At 58.1% G+C, this 16,329-nt stretch overlaps 1 protein-coding gene across 1 annotated transcript; it reads right to left on the reverse strand.

The window, feature by feature from the left end:
* Positions 1-2,608: 2,608 nt before the first annotated feature.
* ALAS1 (5'-aminolevulinate synthase 1) lies at positions 2,609-15,084 on the reverse strand. The gene is made up of 11 exons (XM_037049564.1): positions 14,951-15,084; positions 13,901-14,119; positions 10,625-10,852; positions 9,751-9,900; positions 9,168-9,390; positions 8,143-8,327; positions 6,692-6,871; positions 6,199-6,363; positions 4,503-4,771; positions 3,895-4,057; positions 2,609-2,872 (listed from the first exon to the last, which is right to left on the reverse strand). Exons 2-11 carry the CDS (start codon positions 14,097-14,099, stop codon positions 2,712-2,714), a joined length of 1,923 nt encoding a protein of 640 aa, XP_036905459.1. The 5' UTR covers positions 14,100-14,119; positions 14,951-15,084; the 3' UTR covers positions 2,609-2,711.
* Between the last annotated feature and the right edge of the window lie 1,245 nt (positions 15,085-16,329).

Here is a 16,329-nt window from a genome sequence, read left to right on the forward strand (position 1 = left end):
GCCGCGGGTTCTCTCTGCCAGCTGCTCGGCTTTTCTCCAGCTCAACTGTTCCTTCTGGTAAGGGAGGCTTAGATGCCGCCATCACTCCTGTCACGGGCTGTGCCCCCCAAATTCGTCTGTGGGAGCCCTAACCCCGACATGATGGCGTTGAGACCTTTGGGATGTACAGTAGTTTGGATCCGGTCAGGGGGTGGGACTTTAATTGGCAGACTCACGAGGAGAGGAAGACGGAGCTCTGAGGAAAGGCCACGTAAATCCACTCTGTGGCGAGAAGCAGCAGCCTACGGGCCAGGAAGGGCCCTCGCCAGGCACCCGGTTGGCTGGCCCTGGGGCCCCCAGCCTGCAGAACTGTGAGCAGTGGATGTCTGTCGGGGGTCTCTGGGGTCCATGATGGCAGCCTGGGCTGGGACAGTCCCTTCCGTTCATCCAGCACACACAGGCCCAGAGCCTCCTTTGCGTTGGGTCCGTGCCGGCCACCGGGGCTGCAGAAGTGAGGAGAACGGGGCAGATGGGCAGCAGGGAGGAGTCACTGTGGCGGTGACCGGGCTTGCAGGGGACCATGGATAGTTGGGGGCTGGACGCTGGCGAGAGCCCAGGAGGGGCTGCCTCAGCCTGGGGGCTTGGGCAGGATCTCCGCAGGGCCCCTTGTCCTGAATCAGGAGAGGTGGCCCAGGGTGGGAAAACCAGGCAGAGGGACAGTGGCCACCTCCGAGGCCTGGGGGCCAGGACCCTTTTGGGGTTTTCGAGGTTCAGGGGTGTGCACCAACATGTGAAGGGGAGAAACGGAGGTGGGATGGTAAGCCCAGTGAACCCCATCAGCTATGGGAGGAATCTGGCATTGAACCTGAATGCAACTAGAGAACCCAGGACCGTTTTCTGCAGGGGAAGGAAGTGCTGTGACTCATGCTTTTTAAAAGTTCCCAGCCCTGGATGGTCTGGCTCCGTGGACTGAGTGCCGGCCTGTGAACCAGAAGGTCGCTGGTTTGATTCCGTCAGGGCACATGTCTGGGTTGCAGGCCGGGTCCCCACTAGGGGGCGTGCAAGAGGCAACCACAAATTGCTGTTTCTCCCTCTTTCCCCCTTCTTTCCCCTCTCTAGAAATAAATGAAATCTTTAAAAAGAAAAGGAAAGGAAAGCTCCCAGGTGCCACGTAAGGTTGAGGCTGGGGCAGCTGCCAGGAGGAAGGTGGGATGAGTGGATGGATGGTCGCCGTGGAGGAGATGGTAAGTGGCCTGACTCGAGGCGCGTCCTCTAGGTAGAACTTCCAGGACTGGCTAAGAACTCCGGGTGAGGGCCGACAGCTGACTCCCATCGAGAGGCCCGAGCGCTGGGCGGGTGGTGGCAGGGGAGCGGCCAACCAGCTGCACCTGCATGGCCCCAGGTGGTGTTCGGCAGACAGTGCCGTGAAGCTGGACTGCGGACCCAGTCTGGGCGCGGCCGCAGGGGAGTGAAGGAACGAGGAATCGATGCGAGGCAGCGGGAGCGCACAGGGAGAGCTGTGCAGAGGCTGAGGGCGGGCAGCTGACAGCACCGGCCGCAGGCAGGGTGTCTGTGTTTCCACAGGGGTCAGGGACCCACAGAGAGGGGCCGAGCAGCAGCCAGGAGGGGACCAAGGAGAGCTTTTTTTTCCTTTTTAAAGGCATTAGTGTTAATGGTAACGTTTTATGAATTTCTGGTGTACATAATACTGTGTAACACACTCCACTTTGTGCCCCACACCTGAGGTCTGGGCCCTCCTGTCACCCTTATTTGACCCCTCACCTTCACCCTCTTTGCCCACCCCTACCCCCTGCCCTCCAGTAACCACACTGTCATCTAGTTTCTGTTACTTTACTCCTTGTGTGAGCGAGGTCACAGTCGGCTTCTCTGACCTCACTGGCCCCAATGCACTCAAGGTCCACCTTGCTGCAAACAGCCCTCCTTTTTTGTGGCCAAGTCATACTCCACTGCATACATGTGCCCCATCTTCACCCACTCACGCATCAAAGGACACTTGGGCTTGGTTACTTTTGAGGCGAGTGACAGATCCTGCTGCAGGCCACCGGGGCACCAGTGGGGCACCAGTGATGGAGAAAGAACAGGCAGCAGGAACGTGCAAGTGGCGATGGGCCGGGACTTGGGGGAAGGAGCCAGGTGAGGAGCACACGCCCTCCTGCTGTCCTGTGAGGACACTGTGGCGGGGCAGGCACAGGTGGCCGGCGGCTCCACTCTTTCAGGGAAGTGTGAGGCTGAGGCAGCAGCTGGGAAGGAAAGGGAAGTGGGCAGCTGTGGCGTGGCCCGGCCCTGGGGGCGTCGTGGGCATGGTGGGGACTGCAGGCGAGAACGGCAAGTGAACCCGGCCTGGGCTGCAGCAGTGACTCCTGTCAGAGCTCGAGTGGCTCTGGTGGCTGCTCGCTCCCGGGTGCAGCCGGCGTCATCCCGGCAGAGCAGGAGGCCTGCCATCCCACAGGATTTGAAGCTGTTGCCCGAGGGCCATTTTCACACACTTTCTCCATCTGTGACACAGACCAAACGTAAAGGGATGAAGAGAAGGACTTTCTGGTTCGGCAGTGAAAAACTGGAGGACGCACCCCTTAAACAAGAGTTTTTTTGCAGAACCATGCTTTCACTATAGATTAAAATTTAATATAATTTAACCCCCAAAGACACTCCTGGAGACTGTGTGGATACAACAGGGTTGGGGACAAGCGGGTGGCCGAGGTCACGCACACTCAGGCCTGAGCAGAGACCAGCTTGCTCATGCCGGAGAAGAAGGCTCGCTCCCTCTCGCTCATGGCTTCGAAGTGCAGTGGCCTCCGGCAGAAGTTGCACTCGGCTGAGGAATGCGGCTTCAGCTGCAGCCCCACGCGCTTCCACGTGGCCAGCAGGTTCTCTGTGAAGGCGAAGCAGCAAGAGATTAAAGGGAAAGTACATCCAAGAGGAATGAAAACGTCCACCCCAAACCTTGACCATCATTTCCCTAACAGTAAAAAAGGGCATGTTCTCAGTGGCCTGCGAACTGAAAGGTCTCTGGTTCGACTCCTGGTCAGGGCACATGGCTAGGTTGTGAGCCAGGTCCCCAGTGGGGAGTACTCAAAAGGCAACCACACAGTGATGTTTTTCTCCTTCTTTTTCTCCTTCCCTTCCCCATCTCTAAAATTAAATAAAGTCCTAAAGGAATAAAAGTGGGAACCCCAACATCTACCCACTGACGGGCATCAGAGCTGAGGAAGACTGGCACTGAGGGAGAAAGCATGGGTCCTGCTACAGCCTAGGTGGCCCCGGAGAGCATGGCTGTGAGTACCGCCAGACATGGGCCACGAGCCACATGCCACAGTCCCATGTTTGGCATAGCCGAGTCCAGATGGGGCTGGGGCCGGGGCTGCTAGCGCTGGGGGAAGACTGGGAGGGGCTGCTGATGACTGTGGGGTTTCTCCCTGGGCTGACGGAATGTCTACAACCAGGCAGTGGAGATGGTGTAGGCCTGGCGGACAGCAGCCCCCCACCGGCAGTTCATTGCCTGTGGTCAGCCATGGCCTAAAAGTATTAAATGGGAAACTCCAGAAATGAACAACTCCTAGGTCTCAAACCACACGGCCTCCACACAGGGTGCAGAGATCCCCACCCCAGCAGAAGGGCCGGGTGGGAGGCTGGTTCAGGGACCGCACACGGCAGGGGGAGAGAGGAGAGTGAAGTTGCACTCTGAGGCCACCCTCTGCTCCCCGGAGCGGCTGTCCCCGTGCGACAAGGGGCATCGGTGCAGTGAGTGGCACAGTAGGCTCCCGCAGGGCTTCTCCAGTGACCCTGCAGCCTCTGACGGTGAAGCCGTCACCGTCACCGAAGCGGCATTGAGTTGTGCAACCGGAGAACACTCCTGGTGACGGGACGGCTCTGCGGGGGGCTGCGGGCACTCACCCAGGAAGTAGTCCATCATCTGGGGGGTGTGGTGCGGGGTGGGGGCAATTCGCAGCAGCTCCTCCCCCCGGGGCACCGTTGGGTAATTGATGGCTTGGACGTAGATGTTGTGTCTGCTCATGAGCTCGTCACAGATTTCTGTGTTTTTAGCAGCATCTGCCACCTGGGTTTGAGGATGACAGAAGGTCAGGCCAGAGAAGGACAGACCGCCTCTGAGCAGAGTCTGGTGGACTGCGCGGTGAGGGGAGGGGCAGCTCTGGCCAGAGTGCACCAGCCTGGGGACAGGGGAGGAGGCGCTGCCCGAGCAGACACGGAGCCTGAGCCAGGAGAGATTTCCGGGGTCAGCTGCCCAGGCTCATGTGGGCATCGCAGGGGCACAGGGGCCGCAGCTGACACCAGCCAGCCTGGAGCCACGGGGATGGGGGGGCTGTCTGGCCGCTGAGTGAGAGTGGGACTGCTCCAAAATGACCACGTAGGGAGCCACACATGGAAGCGGGCCACGCACCCGCTTCCTCAGCTCTCCAGACACAGGCTCTGGAGAGAGGCCCCACGGTAGCCCGCTGGGCTTCCCCCCTGCCCGCCCCGTGCCTGGCCCGCGCGGCGCTCACCCGGATGGGGATGATGTGACTGGGGCAGTGCACCACGGGGAGGCCGGCGTCCATGAGCATCTGCCTCAGGAGCTTGACGTTGCGCTGGTGCTGGCGGCGCAGCGCCCGCCCCTCGGCGCTCTTGAGGGTCCGCACGGACTCCAGGGCCCCAGCCAGCAGCATGGGGGGCAGGGAGGTGGTGAAGATGAAGCCGGCTGCGTAGGAGCGCACGGTGTCGACTAGCCCGCTGGTGCTGGCGATGTAGCCGCCCACGCAGCCGAAGGCTTTGCCTGGGAGCAGAGCAGGCAGCGGCTCAGGACACAGCAGCCACTGAGCCCCTGCAGTGCCCCAGGGGCTCGGGGCACCTCCTTCTCTCTGTCTCCTTAATCCACCCTAAGACTGAAGGCGAGGGACGTCCCCCCATCTTGGAAAGGGAAAGACTGAGGAAGTTTGTGCAACGGTCTCGCCCAGAGCCCACGTCGAGCGGGCGTCTGGTCCCAGGAGCCTGAGCACCAGCGGCAGCCTCCCCACTCGGCTTGCAGCCCCGCCAGCGGCCCTGGCCTGGCCCTGAGTGTGCTGCTGTGTGCTCCTGGGACCCGCCTCTCCCTGCGAGTGTCACCCTGGGGCCCAGACTGTCACCAAGGGAGCCACTTAACTGTTTGGTGGGGCCCATGCTGTTTCCGGCTCGAGTAAACACAGAACTCCGACGAGTAGCACTTGCCAGACAAGCGCGAAGCCTCAGAACCCACTCAGGGGGGTTCAGGGCCAGCCTCGCTTTTCAGTCCTTAAGCCCCTTTTCAAATCTGTATCTCAGGTGTCAGGGCCGGGGACTCCAGAGCCTCTGAGACCACAGCACTGTGCTGTCATTGACCTTGCCGGGCCTTGTGCAGGGCTGGCCGGGAAATTCCTCGCCAGCCTCCTCTGTCCCTGACGGCCGTGCGTTGTTAGGGCCCACGTCACGAGAGCTCGTTGCAAGAAGACAGCTGGTGAGGCCCAGACCCGTGGACGAGGGCTTCCTCCCGGCAGGGACCCCGGCCCGGGTCCCCGGCCCTCCGGTCCACCCGCCCCTCGCCGGTGCTGAAGAGCGCTCTCTCCCGCCTGCCCTTCCTTCAGCAGCTGCCACACGGGTCTCCGACTGCCTGCCTAACTTGAAATCCCAAATATGTACTCTCTACATCTTCATCTCTTTCGGGTCCCCTAAGTCGAGAGAACGTGGACAGGAGCTGTCTCCACGTGACTCCTCCACCCTCCACAAAAGTGGAGGATAGTGCTATTGTCACTGCCCCTACGGAGCCTGCGTGCGGCAGACCAGGGAGCGGCCAGCCCAAGGTCACGGGCAAGTGAGTGTGGCGGGCAGCGCGGGCCCGAGCCCAGCCTAGGAGACCCTGCCTCTCAGTGACAAGGAGCTGCAGAGACACAAAGTGGCCGAGTGAGGAGACTGGTTCCCACACAGCACCGTTGGGGATGGGCCCCGAGGGCCGCAGGTGGCACTGCTGTCATGGGGGCTGTGGGACTCGCTTTGATTCTGGGAACCAAGCCTCCGGGGCTGCAGGGATTCTGGTAGGCTGAGCCACCCCCTCCGAGAACACAAACCCTTGCCCCAAACAAGGCCTGGGCTTGCTGTACCCTCACCTGGCCCCAGCTGGCCCCGCGCGTGTGTGGCCACACTGGGGCAGTGGAGTGCGTGTCCAGTGTGGACCGTGCAGAGGACACATACCGAGTGTTCCAGAAATGATGTCCATCTTCGGCATGACTCCGTCCCGATCGCCAATCCCACCGCCTCGGGCCCCGTACAGCCCCACGGCATGGACCTCGTCCACGAAGGTGATGGCGCCGAACTCATGGGCCACGTCACACAGCTCCTCCAGCGGGCACACCGCCCCTGAGGAGAGACACGGCCGCTCTGGAGGGCTGGGCGCCTGGCCAGTTTCCGCTCCAGGGAAAGCTCAACAGAAGGACTGATGCTCCAAGCCTTATTTTTCCTACTGGAGGGAAAAATGAACTTCCCCCAGTTTCTAGATGATCTTGGAGTCTCAGAGCCAAGTAGAAGCCAGAGTAGAAAACCTACCTTCACCCAAATCTATCAATGTCCACCAACTACAAAATCCTAGCAGACAATTAAAAGAAACTGCAAAAGCAAGAACACATTAGTAAAGAGTCTAAGCCCAGTGCTTCATTCCAGCTTTCAGCTGGCCTCCATCTGGACTCACCATCCATCGAGTGGACGGTTTCAAAGGCCACGATCTTGGGGACCTCGGGGTCGGACCTCTGCAGCAGCTCCCTGAGGTGGCCGACGTCGTTGTGGCGGAAGATGTACTTCGGCACGCGGCTGTTCCGGATGCCCTGGATCATGGAGGCGTGGTTCCCGGAGTCGGAGTAGATCTCACAGCCTGGAACGACAGCAGTGGTGTTTGCTGCCCTCGCGCCTCAGACAACCTGCTTCCTAGACAGTCGGGGACAATGGCCTCCACTGCCTTTGCCCCGTCGGGAAGGCCACTGCACTCCAGTTCCCTCCTGGCGGGGTGACCAGCAAGCAGGCCTGGGCCCTGCAGCAGGCTCTCCATCTGCTCTCTCTCCGTTTTTTTTCAAAGATTTTATTTATTTATTTTCAGAAAGGGGGAGGGAGAAAAAGAGAAAGAGAAACATCCATGTGTGATTGCCTCTTGCACGCCCCCTGCTGAGGACCCAGCCCACAACCCAGTCATGTGCCCTGACTGGGAATCGAACCAGTGACCCTTTAGTTTGCAGGCTGGCACTTAGTCCACAGCGCCACACCAGCCAGGGCTCCATCTGCTCTCAAATCTGGCTGCCTCACTCCAACTCAGCCAAAAGGCAAGCACAGGCTGTGAGAGGAGCTCTCCGTGAGACTCTCGTAAAGTAGATAGCACACTGAAAGCCACTGGGGTGAAACTTCTGAAGCAACCCTTCTCCGGTGTCACATCCCACTGGGCCCGAGGACGAGCAGGCAGCATGCACGTGCAGTTCAAGAACAACTGCTTCTAGACACACCTCTACCCTCACCGAGTATTTCTGGCAAGCCCTCTTCGTTGTCACTGTTCCTCTTACGTCACCCCTGTTCTCCAAGGGGGACCTAGTCCAAGACCCCCAGTAGATGCCTGACACAACCGCGGACAGTGCTGACCCTGCAGAGCGTTCTTCCTGCACGTACCCACCCACGAGGGGGTGGATTCACAAATCACGCCACCCCCCAGATGGAAGAGCCTTTCCTGCTGGGGATCTCCGCCAGCTCAGCACACAACTGTTTTTCTTCCGTTCAGAACTTTCACTTAAAGGAAGTGCCTACGGCTTCTCTGCGGCCTAGCTCAGGGCCAGCACCCCGCCCCTGACGCATGGCGCCATCCTCAGTAAGGGTGACTCGAGCACGAGCACCGGGACGTCTGCACAGGTGATCCGGTAACCAGCACAGTGACTGAGTGACTGGCAGGACCACAGCGGGGACTCGGGACATGGGGATGCATCGTGTCCCGTGTGAGTCGAAGTGGGACTTGGGAGAGTTCATCCCACAACTCACAACAGCGTGCAATTCAAAATGTGAGTATTTATTTCTGGCATTTCCCGTGTGACGTTCCTGGACCGCGGCTGACCACGGGCAGGAGAAACCAGGGGCCGCTGTCCCAGGCCCCCGGCGCAGGCCCCTTACCTGGCATCATCCTGGCCAGAGTGAAGAGGGTAGAGTCGTTGGCCACGAAGCAGGAGGAGAACAGGAGGGCCGCGTCCTTCCCGTGGAGGTCGGCTAGCTCCCGCTCCAGGTCCACGTGGAACTTGCTGGTCCCAGAAATGTTTCTAGTGCCGCCGGCTCCGGCGCCGTGCTGCTTCAAAGTGTCCCTGAGGCAAAGGCGGAGAGAAGACAGGCCTCATGCATGGTGTGAACACTGTGCAAACCACATCGCTGCTCCAGGATCCGGGAGACCAAGACTTTTGTGGGCCCAGGGGCTCGCTCGCTGCACAGTCTGCAGCCAGAACTGCCAACCACCTTCACCTTCAGAGAAGGGAGGGGGTCGCAACACAGGCAACGATGCTGCCAGGGGACGTGAAGTGCTCGTGTAACAGTGACTAGAGCACTCAGTACTAGCTGAGTTAATGTGCTCAGGTTTCTTTCCTCCGGCAAACACCCTCTCCACTAACATGGCATCAGTCTCCGGAGGGGCACCCTGAGTGGTGGCCACCCGAAGCCTCTGCCAACGAGCCACAGGATGTTGGGACAGATGCATCACTAAACCCTAGGCAGGGACCCCTTCTTCTTCAAGCCTCCTTGGAGAGTCTGGTGCCCCCCCCGCCCCCAAAGGGCACGAAGGAGGTGCCCCCCCCGCCAGTGTCGTTCCAAAGCAGCCTTCCCCCGGTGCTGCCCGGCCTGCGTTCCTCCACCTGCAGCCACAGTCGAGGCTGCCTGGTGTGAAAGGCTCACTTGCTCGTGCCCGAGTGGCGGGAAGTGGACACACAGGCGTGCGATGCACCCACAAACTTGAACCTTGGACCACCCCCGACTGCTTGCACATTAGGTTTCTTTAAAAGTCACCTGCAGCCATCTTTCCAGACTACAGACAGGACTTTGCTCTGGCTGCAGACACCCCCCCTGCCCCCCCCACACACACAGATCCAGCCCCTGCCCGTCCCCAGCATCCTGCCCAAAACCGCAGCAGGGCCTGAAAGCCGGGGGCCACTTACATGACCGCCCCGCACACCCGTGGGTGGCGGCTCATCCCCAGGTAGTCGTTGCTGCACCAGACCGACACCTGCTTTTTGCTGATGAGCGAGTCTGAGTAGTCGTCCGCCATGGGGAACAGGTGCGCCCTGCGGTTCACGGTTTTGAACACTCGATAGGTATGGTCATTTTTTTTTTCATCAATTTTCTTCTCAAAGAAACGATCATACTGAAAAGTGGAAACAGCTGAAAATGAAACAAAACACAGTACAGCCGGATAGTTAAGAGGCACATCTGGGCTTTGGCGAGAGACCTGGGTTCCCATCCCAGCTCATTTGTTTAGCAACTGGGAGATTCTGGGCACAGTTCCCGCACGTCCTCATCCTGAGACCAAGGATGTCAAGAGGTCACCGCAGTGCCAGTGTCCGTGGCAGGTGTGAAGGGAGAGGAGGCAGGGACCTGGCAGGGCTTGGGTTCAGTCTGCCCGGAGCACCTGCTGGCACCGAGCAAGGGGCGTGCCCTTTAACCCACATCCCTCAGGCGACCCTAATCTGACACTTAGGTTCTAAACTCTCTTCTCATCAGGCGGACAGCGGTGGAACTTACACTTCGGCAAGTTGTCCTGGAGCAGATGGGACACTCTTTCTGGTCTCTGCTTCCGCATGATGTCCTGGAAGTTCTTCAGCAAACCACTTGGCTCTCCGCCCTCGGTCTTCACACTGATCACGCTGGGGTTCGCTGAGGTCTGGGCACCCTCTGCAACCACAAGTAACGAGAGACAAAGGGGACCAGCATTCCCCTCTGAGTTCACAGCACCTCCCAGGCTCAATGGCACAAATGCTGGCCAAGCCCACCTCAGGGCCTCAGTCAGCTGCGCCCGAGGGTAGGAAGCACCGCTTCTTCCCTCTCAGTTACCGGGCGGCCAGAGTCGGGGTCTCCGCCAGCTTTAATGAACACTGACGTCCGCAGCTCCCCAGCGGGTTGGCAAGCCTTCCGCAGCCCAGCCCATCTCACTCCCAATCCTAATCTCAGTTTTCAACACAGAAAACAATTCCAGCCAAAGGCACCATTTCTGCTAGTGACGTTTTCCAGGGCCCCGGGTGTCCAGGGGGACAGTTGCACCACTCCATGCACAGCTGGGGAGTCCCGAGACTGTCACTCAGTGCAGGATACTGCCTTCTCCCTTCTGCCCCACCAGATGACGGGAGGGGTACAAAGGGGAGCTGGGACTGGCCTGGGCCCGAAGGGTGTTTTCAGAAACCAGGTGGTTACTGGAAAAGCTGGTCACAGCCTACACTCACAGCAGAGAAAGTCCCCGTTGCGCAATGCAGTCCTCCAAATGTCTGACGACCTGCCTCCTTGGCTCTCAAAGAGGAAGCTATTTACACAAACGCTACCCTAGTAATAGCCTATAAATACTCTGGGGTCCACAAGAGCCAAGAGGAAGTCTTCCAGCCCCGGGGCCCGGGCCGGCCGTTACCTTTCCTCCCGGCGCGCATCTCCTGCACATCTTCCTGCAGCTCAAGGCTGGCTTTGCGGACCACGCTGCTGCCCCTCTGGCTCATCTGGGCTGCCAGGAACGGGCATTTGCTGGCGGCACCCTGGCCCGTGGCTGCGGATGGGTGCCCAGCAGGGTGCTGCGTGCCATCTGGAGCCTGCTGGGATCCACCCGGGGCTGCCTGAGCCTCAGCACTTGCCGTTTTGTCTTCTGTGGGGTAAAGGAAGAACTGAAGCGCCCAGACCTGGCAGCGCACTGCCCAGAAAACCACCTGTTTCTCTCTCTGAAGGCCCCCAACTTGATACTTACTCCACCCACCATCCAGGCACAAATTTATTCAAATTTATTTTCATCAGGTTCTGCTAATGAAGCGGTTTGCTCCCTGCCTCGAGGAGCAACTGGTACAGTCCAGCTGCCTTTTCAGCACCTGGTATTTTTCACCCCCACACACGGCAGGTGGCATTTTCTCACTGCGGACAGCCCGGGGGTTCCTGAGCCTTTCGGACAGCCCGGGGGTTCCTGAGCCTTGCGGACAGCCCGGGGGTTCCTGAGCCTTGCGGACAGCCCGGGGGTTCCTGAGCTGGGGTACTTCCGTCAACCTCCCCCGAGGAGGCATGTTTTGTGAGATCATACCCCTGGGGGTAGCAGGAAGCGCTCCCGCAAATTTCTCCTCTGCTAAGAGTGTCCAGATTCTCTTTTGGTTTGTGGGAGTTTTTTAGATTTCAGTGTATTTTTAGAGAGAGGAAAAGGGAGGGAGAGAGATATCCACTGTTGCCTCTTGCATGCACCCCAACCGGGGACTAAATCTGTAACCCAGGCATGTGCCTGGACTGGGAATCGAACCCACAATGCCTAACCATCTGAGCTATACCGGTCAGGGCTCTAAACAGATTCTTGGCAAAGAAGCTTGCTGTTTCTTAACACATACACTGTTGGTTTTCTTCTTAACAAAAGGAATTGGGCCAAGGGTAAGGTTGTTGGATTGTTGTCTGAGAAAGTCCAAGTTGTGAGTGCGTCACAGACGCAACCTCACCTGTCGGTACTTCCTCGTCTCCGTGCACCAAGCCCGCTGATGCACCCTGTGGGCTTCCCGTGACACTGACTCTCTCCCCGTGAGCAAACTCACTCCTTCCTTTTAGAGAAGTCTTTCTTTTCATTTTGGAGCGGTCCTGTGAGTCACAGGCCAGCCCCTCCTACAACCTGGGTAACATGTCGCAATACACTTAAATTCCTCTGTCCTGGCCGGGTGACTCAGCTGGCTGGAGTGTCCTCCAAACATCAAAAGGTTGTGCATTTGATCCCCCATCAGGGCACGTATGGGAGGCAACAAGTGAATGCACAAGAAAGTGCAAAAACAATCAATGTTTCTCTCTCTCTCTCTCTCTCTCTCTCTCTCTCTCTCGTCAATAAAACATACCCTCAGGTGAGGATTAAAAACATTAACAAAGAAAAATAAAAACTTTGCTTTGACATTCACTTCACTCATTATACATAATACTCAATGGAGGAAGTCTAGAAAAAGAAAGAGTTCCATGATTAGAAATACAACCATGTCAAGCCTTGACCCAGTAGAGCTCAGTTGGTTAGAGCATCGTCCCAATACGCCACGGTTGTGGGTTCAATCCTTGGTCAGGGCACATACCAGAAGCAACCGATGATTGCATGAATAAGCGGAATGATGTTTCTCTCTCTCTTCCCCTCCCTCTTCCTCTCCAAAATCAATTCAGAAAAACCTAACGATTGCATACATTTGGGAATGTTATCTTTTTCCCCTATGTGCAAGTTTAAAAAGCGTTTTTCTTATTCAGCCGATGCATTTGTTTTCACCATAAACATCCGCCTAAGCCAGTCAGGCCGTGAGCGCCGCCTGTGACGGACACACAGCAGCCTGACCAGCAGACAAACCGCCGGTTACACAACTACTCCTCCAGGGTGAGGGGCATGCTCGTACAAGAGGGGTTTGATTGTTCAGCTAAAAATAACTCCTGAACAAATGTTAAGATAAAAAAAATCCTACAAAGGACGAAATCCTTTGTAAAGAAAAAGACTTTGCCTGCTCACATACCCACGCCCTGAGCGTAGCCTGTGAGGAGCAGCATTCTCTAGGATTAAGTGAGGTCTGAAAGCCGCACCTCTCCCAGCAGAGCCAGGCCAAACCAGAATCCAACTCTGATCTCTTCTTCACCACAAACAAAATGTAAAAATTGCACACAAAATAAAGACACCCGTGTTAGACAAACCTACTCTAACAAATTCTGTGTGATTCCACTCACACGAGGCTCTGGAGCAGTTGGATCCACAGGGACAGAAAGCAGCGCGGAGCCTGCCGAGGCTGGGGAGGGAACAGGGAGTTCGCGTTTAAGGGGACAGAGTCTTGGTCTGTCCCAGCTTGAAAAGAGCTCTGGAGATGAGGTGTGGGCGGTTGGGCAACACTGTGAATTACCTACTGCCTCTGAGCTGTGCACTTAAAAATAACTGATAACAGAATAGTTTTTAAAAAACTAAGAAAAATAAAAAATAAAAAAAGAACTTAAAAAATTATTGAGATGGTAGGTTTTGTTACATACATTTTACCACAAAAAAAAATTTTTTTAGCCCTGGCCAGTGTGGTGTCAGTGGATTGAGCGCCGGCCTGCAAATCAAGAAGTCGCTAGTTCGATTCCCATTTAGGGCACATGCCTTGGTGGTGGGCTGGGTCCCCAGCTGGGGGCGGGCAGGAGCAACCGATCCACAGATCTCTAGATGGATCTCTAGGACATCCATGTTTCTCTCTCCCTATTTCTCCCTCCCTTCTCCTTTCTCTAAAAGTCAATAAAATCTATAAAAAACAATTTTAAAAGACAAAGCAGAAGAAAAATATCGCAACTGTTAAAACCCAAAAGCCTCCCCTCAATTTTGCTATGAACCTCAAACCACTCTAAAATAGTCTATAAAAAAAAAGCCAAAGGGCCGAACCCTTCATGAAGGACGGGCTGAAACAGAAGACACCCACTGCGCACCTCCAGGAACAAGGCACTGACCAGCGCTCCAACCCCGTCACATGGAACACCGGCCACCGTCCCGCCTTTCCAGGTGGGAAACCTCAAGGGCCTACCTTGTGAGGTTAGGGTGACAATTACGTGAAATAATCCACACCAAGAACTGAGCCCGGCACCGAGTCACCCCCTGGTTGGCGGGCCCCCCATTACCACTGTGGACCAGGGCTGCTTCCAGTCTAGGAAAGAACTTGAACCCTGCTTCCCTGCTAAGGACACTCACTCTCACTGGCCGGAGGGGTCTCCCGGACCTGCTGGCAGTGCACTGCTGAGGTGGACAGGGCCCGGGGGACTGGTTTGGCCCCGACTTCCATCATCTTGGGGCAGTTCTGCGCATAGATCAACAGAGATTTGCCTGCCTTCTGCAGAAAGGCCTGAGGCACTCGGGACAGGAACGGGCAGCGGCGAACAACAGTCTCCATGTCCGGGAGGTGCACTGATCCTGGAGAAAGAAGAGTATGATGTGACCACTTGTTAATAATCACACGTTACTGCACGGTCACTGGGTTCAGGCATCATCCGAAGTTCACAGCCAGGCTCCTCCAGGGTACCAGTCAGCCTCACCCACAGTTGTCTAAGCGCAGCACGGGCAGGGAACACAACTAAGGAGCGGTGGCCACACTCTGCCCGGGTCCCCAGTCTACCAAAGCACCTGCAAAGCAACTCTACCAAGTGGGGCAGGCACTGCTTAACACACAAGGGGTGGGACGATGAGGAACAACTCCGGAACAGGTTTGGGAGGTGAGAGGCTCTTTCAGGAAGAGGCACAGAGCAGACGGGACACCTCAGGTCACACCCAAGTGATGAAGGGAAGCTAGGGAAGAAGCCGCGGTCATCCACGCAGAATGAAAGGGCTCTTCAGGACTCCCCACTCTCCCAGACCTCGGGCGGCACCCAGCTGGCCCTGGGTCCCTGAGGCAGGCCTTCCCCAGGAGCTGGGCACCGCTGAGAAAAGACAAGGGGAGAGGGGACTCGCGGTCGGGGGCCTGGAGCGAGAAGTGGTCCAGGGCAGGGGGAGGTCAGAGGTTGCCCGAGGTCAAGGGCTCGGGAGTAGCCTGGTGGGGCGTATGAGAAGGGAATCCCGAAACTGTCGGTCACCGGGGAAGGTCGCCGGGGAAGGGACGCGGCTGAATAGGCCGAAGGTCTGGGAGAAGAACATTGAACCCAGGGCGGCAAGTGACCGGGGCGGTGGGGGAAGGGGCCCCAGGGATCCGGGGAGCGGGATCAGCGCGGGCCGGTAGGGCACGCGGGGCCCCAGAGCGCGGGCTCTCACCTGCGCCGGTCACTCTGAGGAAGCGGTGGAGGCGGTGGCGGCGAGTGTCCAAGCAGACGACTCGTATCAGACCGTTGCCCTTGTCCACAAGAACCGTCCGGCCCCGGGCGCTGTCGGACTAATATACAGCAGGAAGGGCCAGCTGCGCATGCCCCATGGGTGCCGGCTGCCGCCGCGCAGGCGCGCCGCTCAGCGGCTGGGGAGCCGATCGCCAAAGTGGCGTCTGTGGGTCAGGCCGGCCCCGGGTGCCCCGGGTGCCCCGGGTGCCCCCCCCCACCCGCCCCCCGGTCCCCAGGATCGTGAGCCGGAAGGAAGGGGGGCAGGGTGGAGGGCGGGTGACTTCCTCCCGCACGCCCTCGAGGCTTTCCCGGCGACTGCTCCAGGCTCCAGAGCCCTGCCCCCCACCGCCGGCCACAAAGGGGCAGGGTCGCAGGGCTGTGGGGGACTGGAGGGCTCTGCAGTCCCGGGACTGGGACTCAGGAGGCCGGGCCAACACGGGGGTCGGCACGGGAGTCTGCCCCAGCCAGCTTGCTTTCACTGCCGGCTGGCTTGCCCGAGGGCGGAGTGGTCCCGGGGCTGGAGAGGGTACCTCGCAGTGAGGAGGTCAAGGAGGAGGCGCAAAAGAGAAAAGGAGACCCAGAGGTGGTGCTTCCTGGACCGAGATGAAGGGGCTTAACCTGATGCAAGGAAGGAGCAGGGCTGGACAGAGCACGCACAGCCCACAGCTCTGAGCACCTCGGCTCATGGGGGGGGGGGGGGTGCGCAGGGGCGGGGAAGCACAGGGCCTGACACTGTTACAGTTGACACAGATTAGTTATTATTTTTGTTTTTCATTATGGTTGTCCAAAGTTGAGTGTCCCGGAGACCGCACCTGCAAGGCAGAGCTTGGCAAATCCCTCTCAGGAATGCCGCTTGCTGTGCTCCCTTCCCAGCTGAACCCAGGCTGGCTTGGTCTAGGCCTGTGCCAGGCTCAGGGCTGCCCTCCTCCACTCTCAGGGAGAGGGCTGTCCACGTTGCCCCTTCCTCAGCTAGGCATTAATAAGAGGAAAGGGTCCAGAGTGACAGCGACCAGGTTGTGCCCAGGCACGTTTCCCAATCCCTTCTCTGAGTCTCCAGCCAACGGTGAGTCTTTCAGAGAAGGCATCTGGGGCCAGTCCAGGAGCCCCAGTGAAGGCTTTGGCCTGGGAGTCCAAGGCCCAGTTCTGCCCTTTCCTGCTGAGGGGCTCTGGGCAGTGCCCATCAGCTGGAGGGGAACCAGAGAAAAGGTCTGCACTTAGACTCAGACCCAAGTACATGTAGAAGTGGAAACAGGGTAAAGATGGTGTTGAATGCTTTGCCCATCTCTGGGCCTCACCTTCCTTATCTGAACAATGGGATCA

This window comes from Sturnira hondurensis, unplaced genomic scaffold, assembly GCF_014824575.4.
Source record: "Sturnira hondurensis isolate 20B ecotype Veracruz unplaced genomic scaffold, ASM1482457v3 Scaffold0006496, whole genome shotgun sequence".
NCBI classification, from domain to species: domain Eukaryota; kingdom Metazoa; phylum Chordata; class Mammalia; order Chiroptera; family Phyllostomidae; genus Sturnira; species Sturnira hondurensis.

Coding starts and splice junctions, on each gene's coding strand:
- ALAS1 (XM_037049564.1), bottom strand. CDS start 14,099: ATGGAGACTGTTGTTCGCCGCTGCCCGTTCCTGTCCCGAGTGCCTCAG. Junction 4,772..6,198: donor CATCATTTCTGGAACACTCG/GTATGTGTCCTC, acceptor CTCTGCTCCCAG/GCAAAGCCTTCGGCTGCGTG. Junction 2,873..3,894: donor GATGATGGACTACTTCCTGG/GTGAGTGCCCGC, acceptor TCGCCTTCACAG/AGAACCTGCTGGCCACGTGG.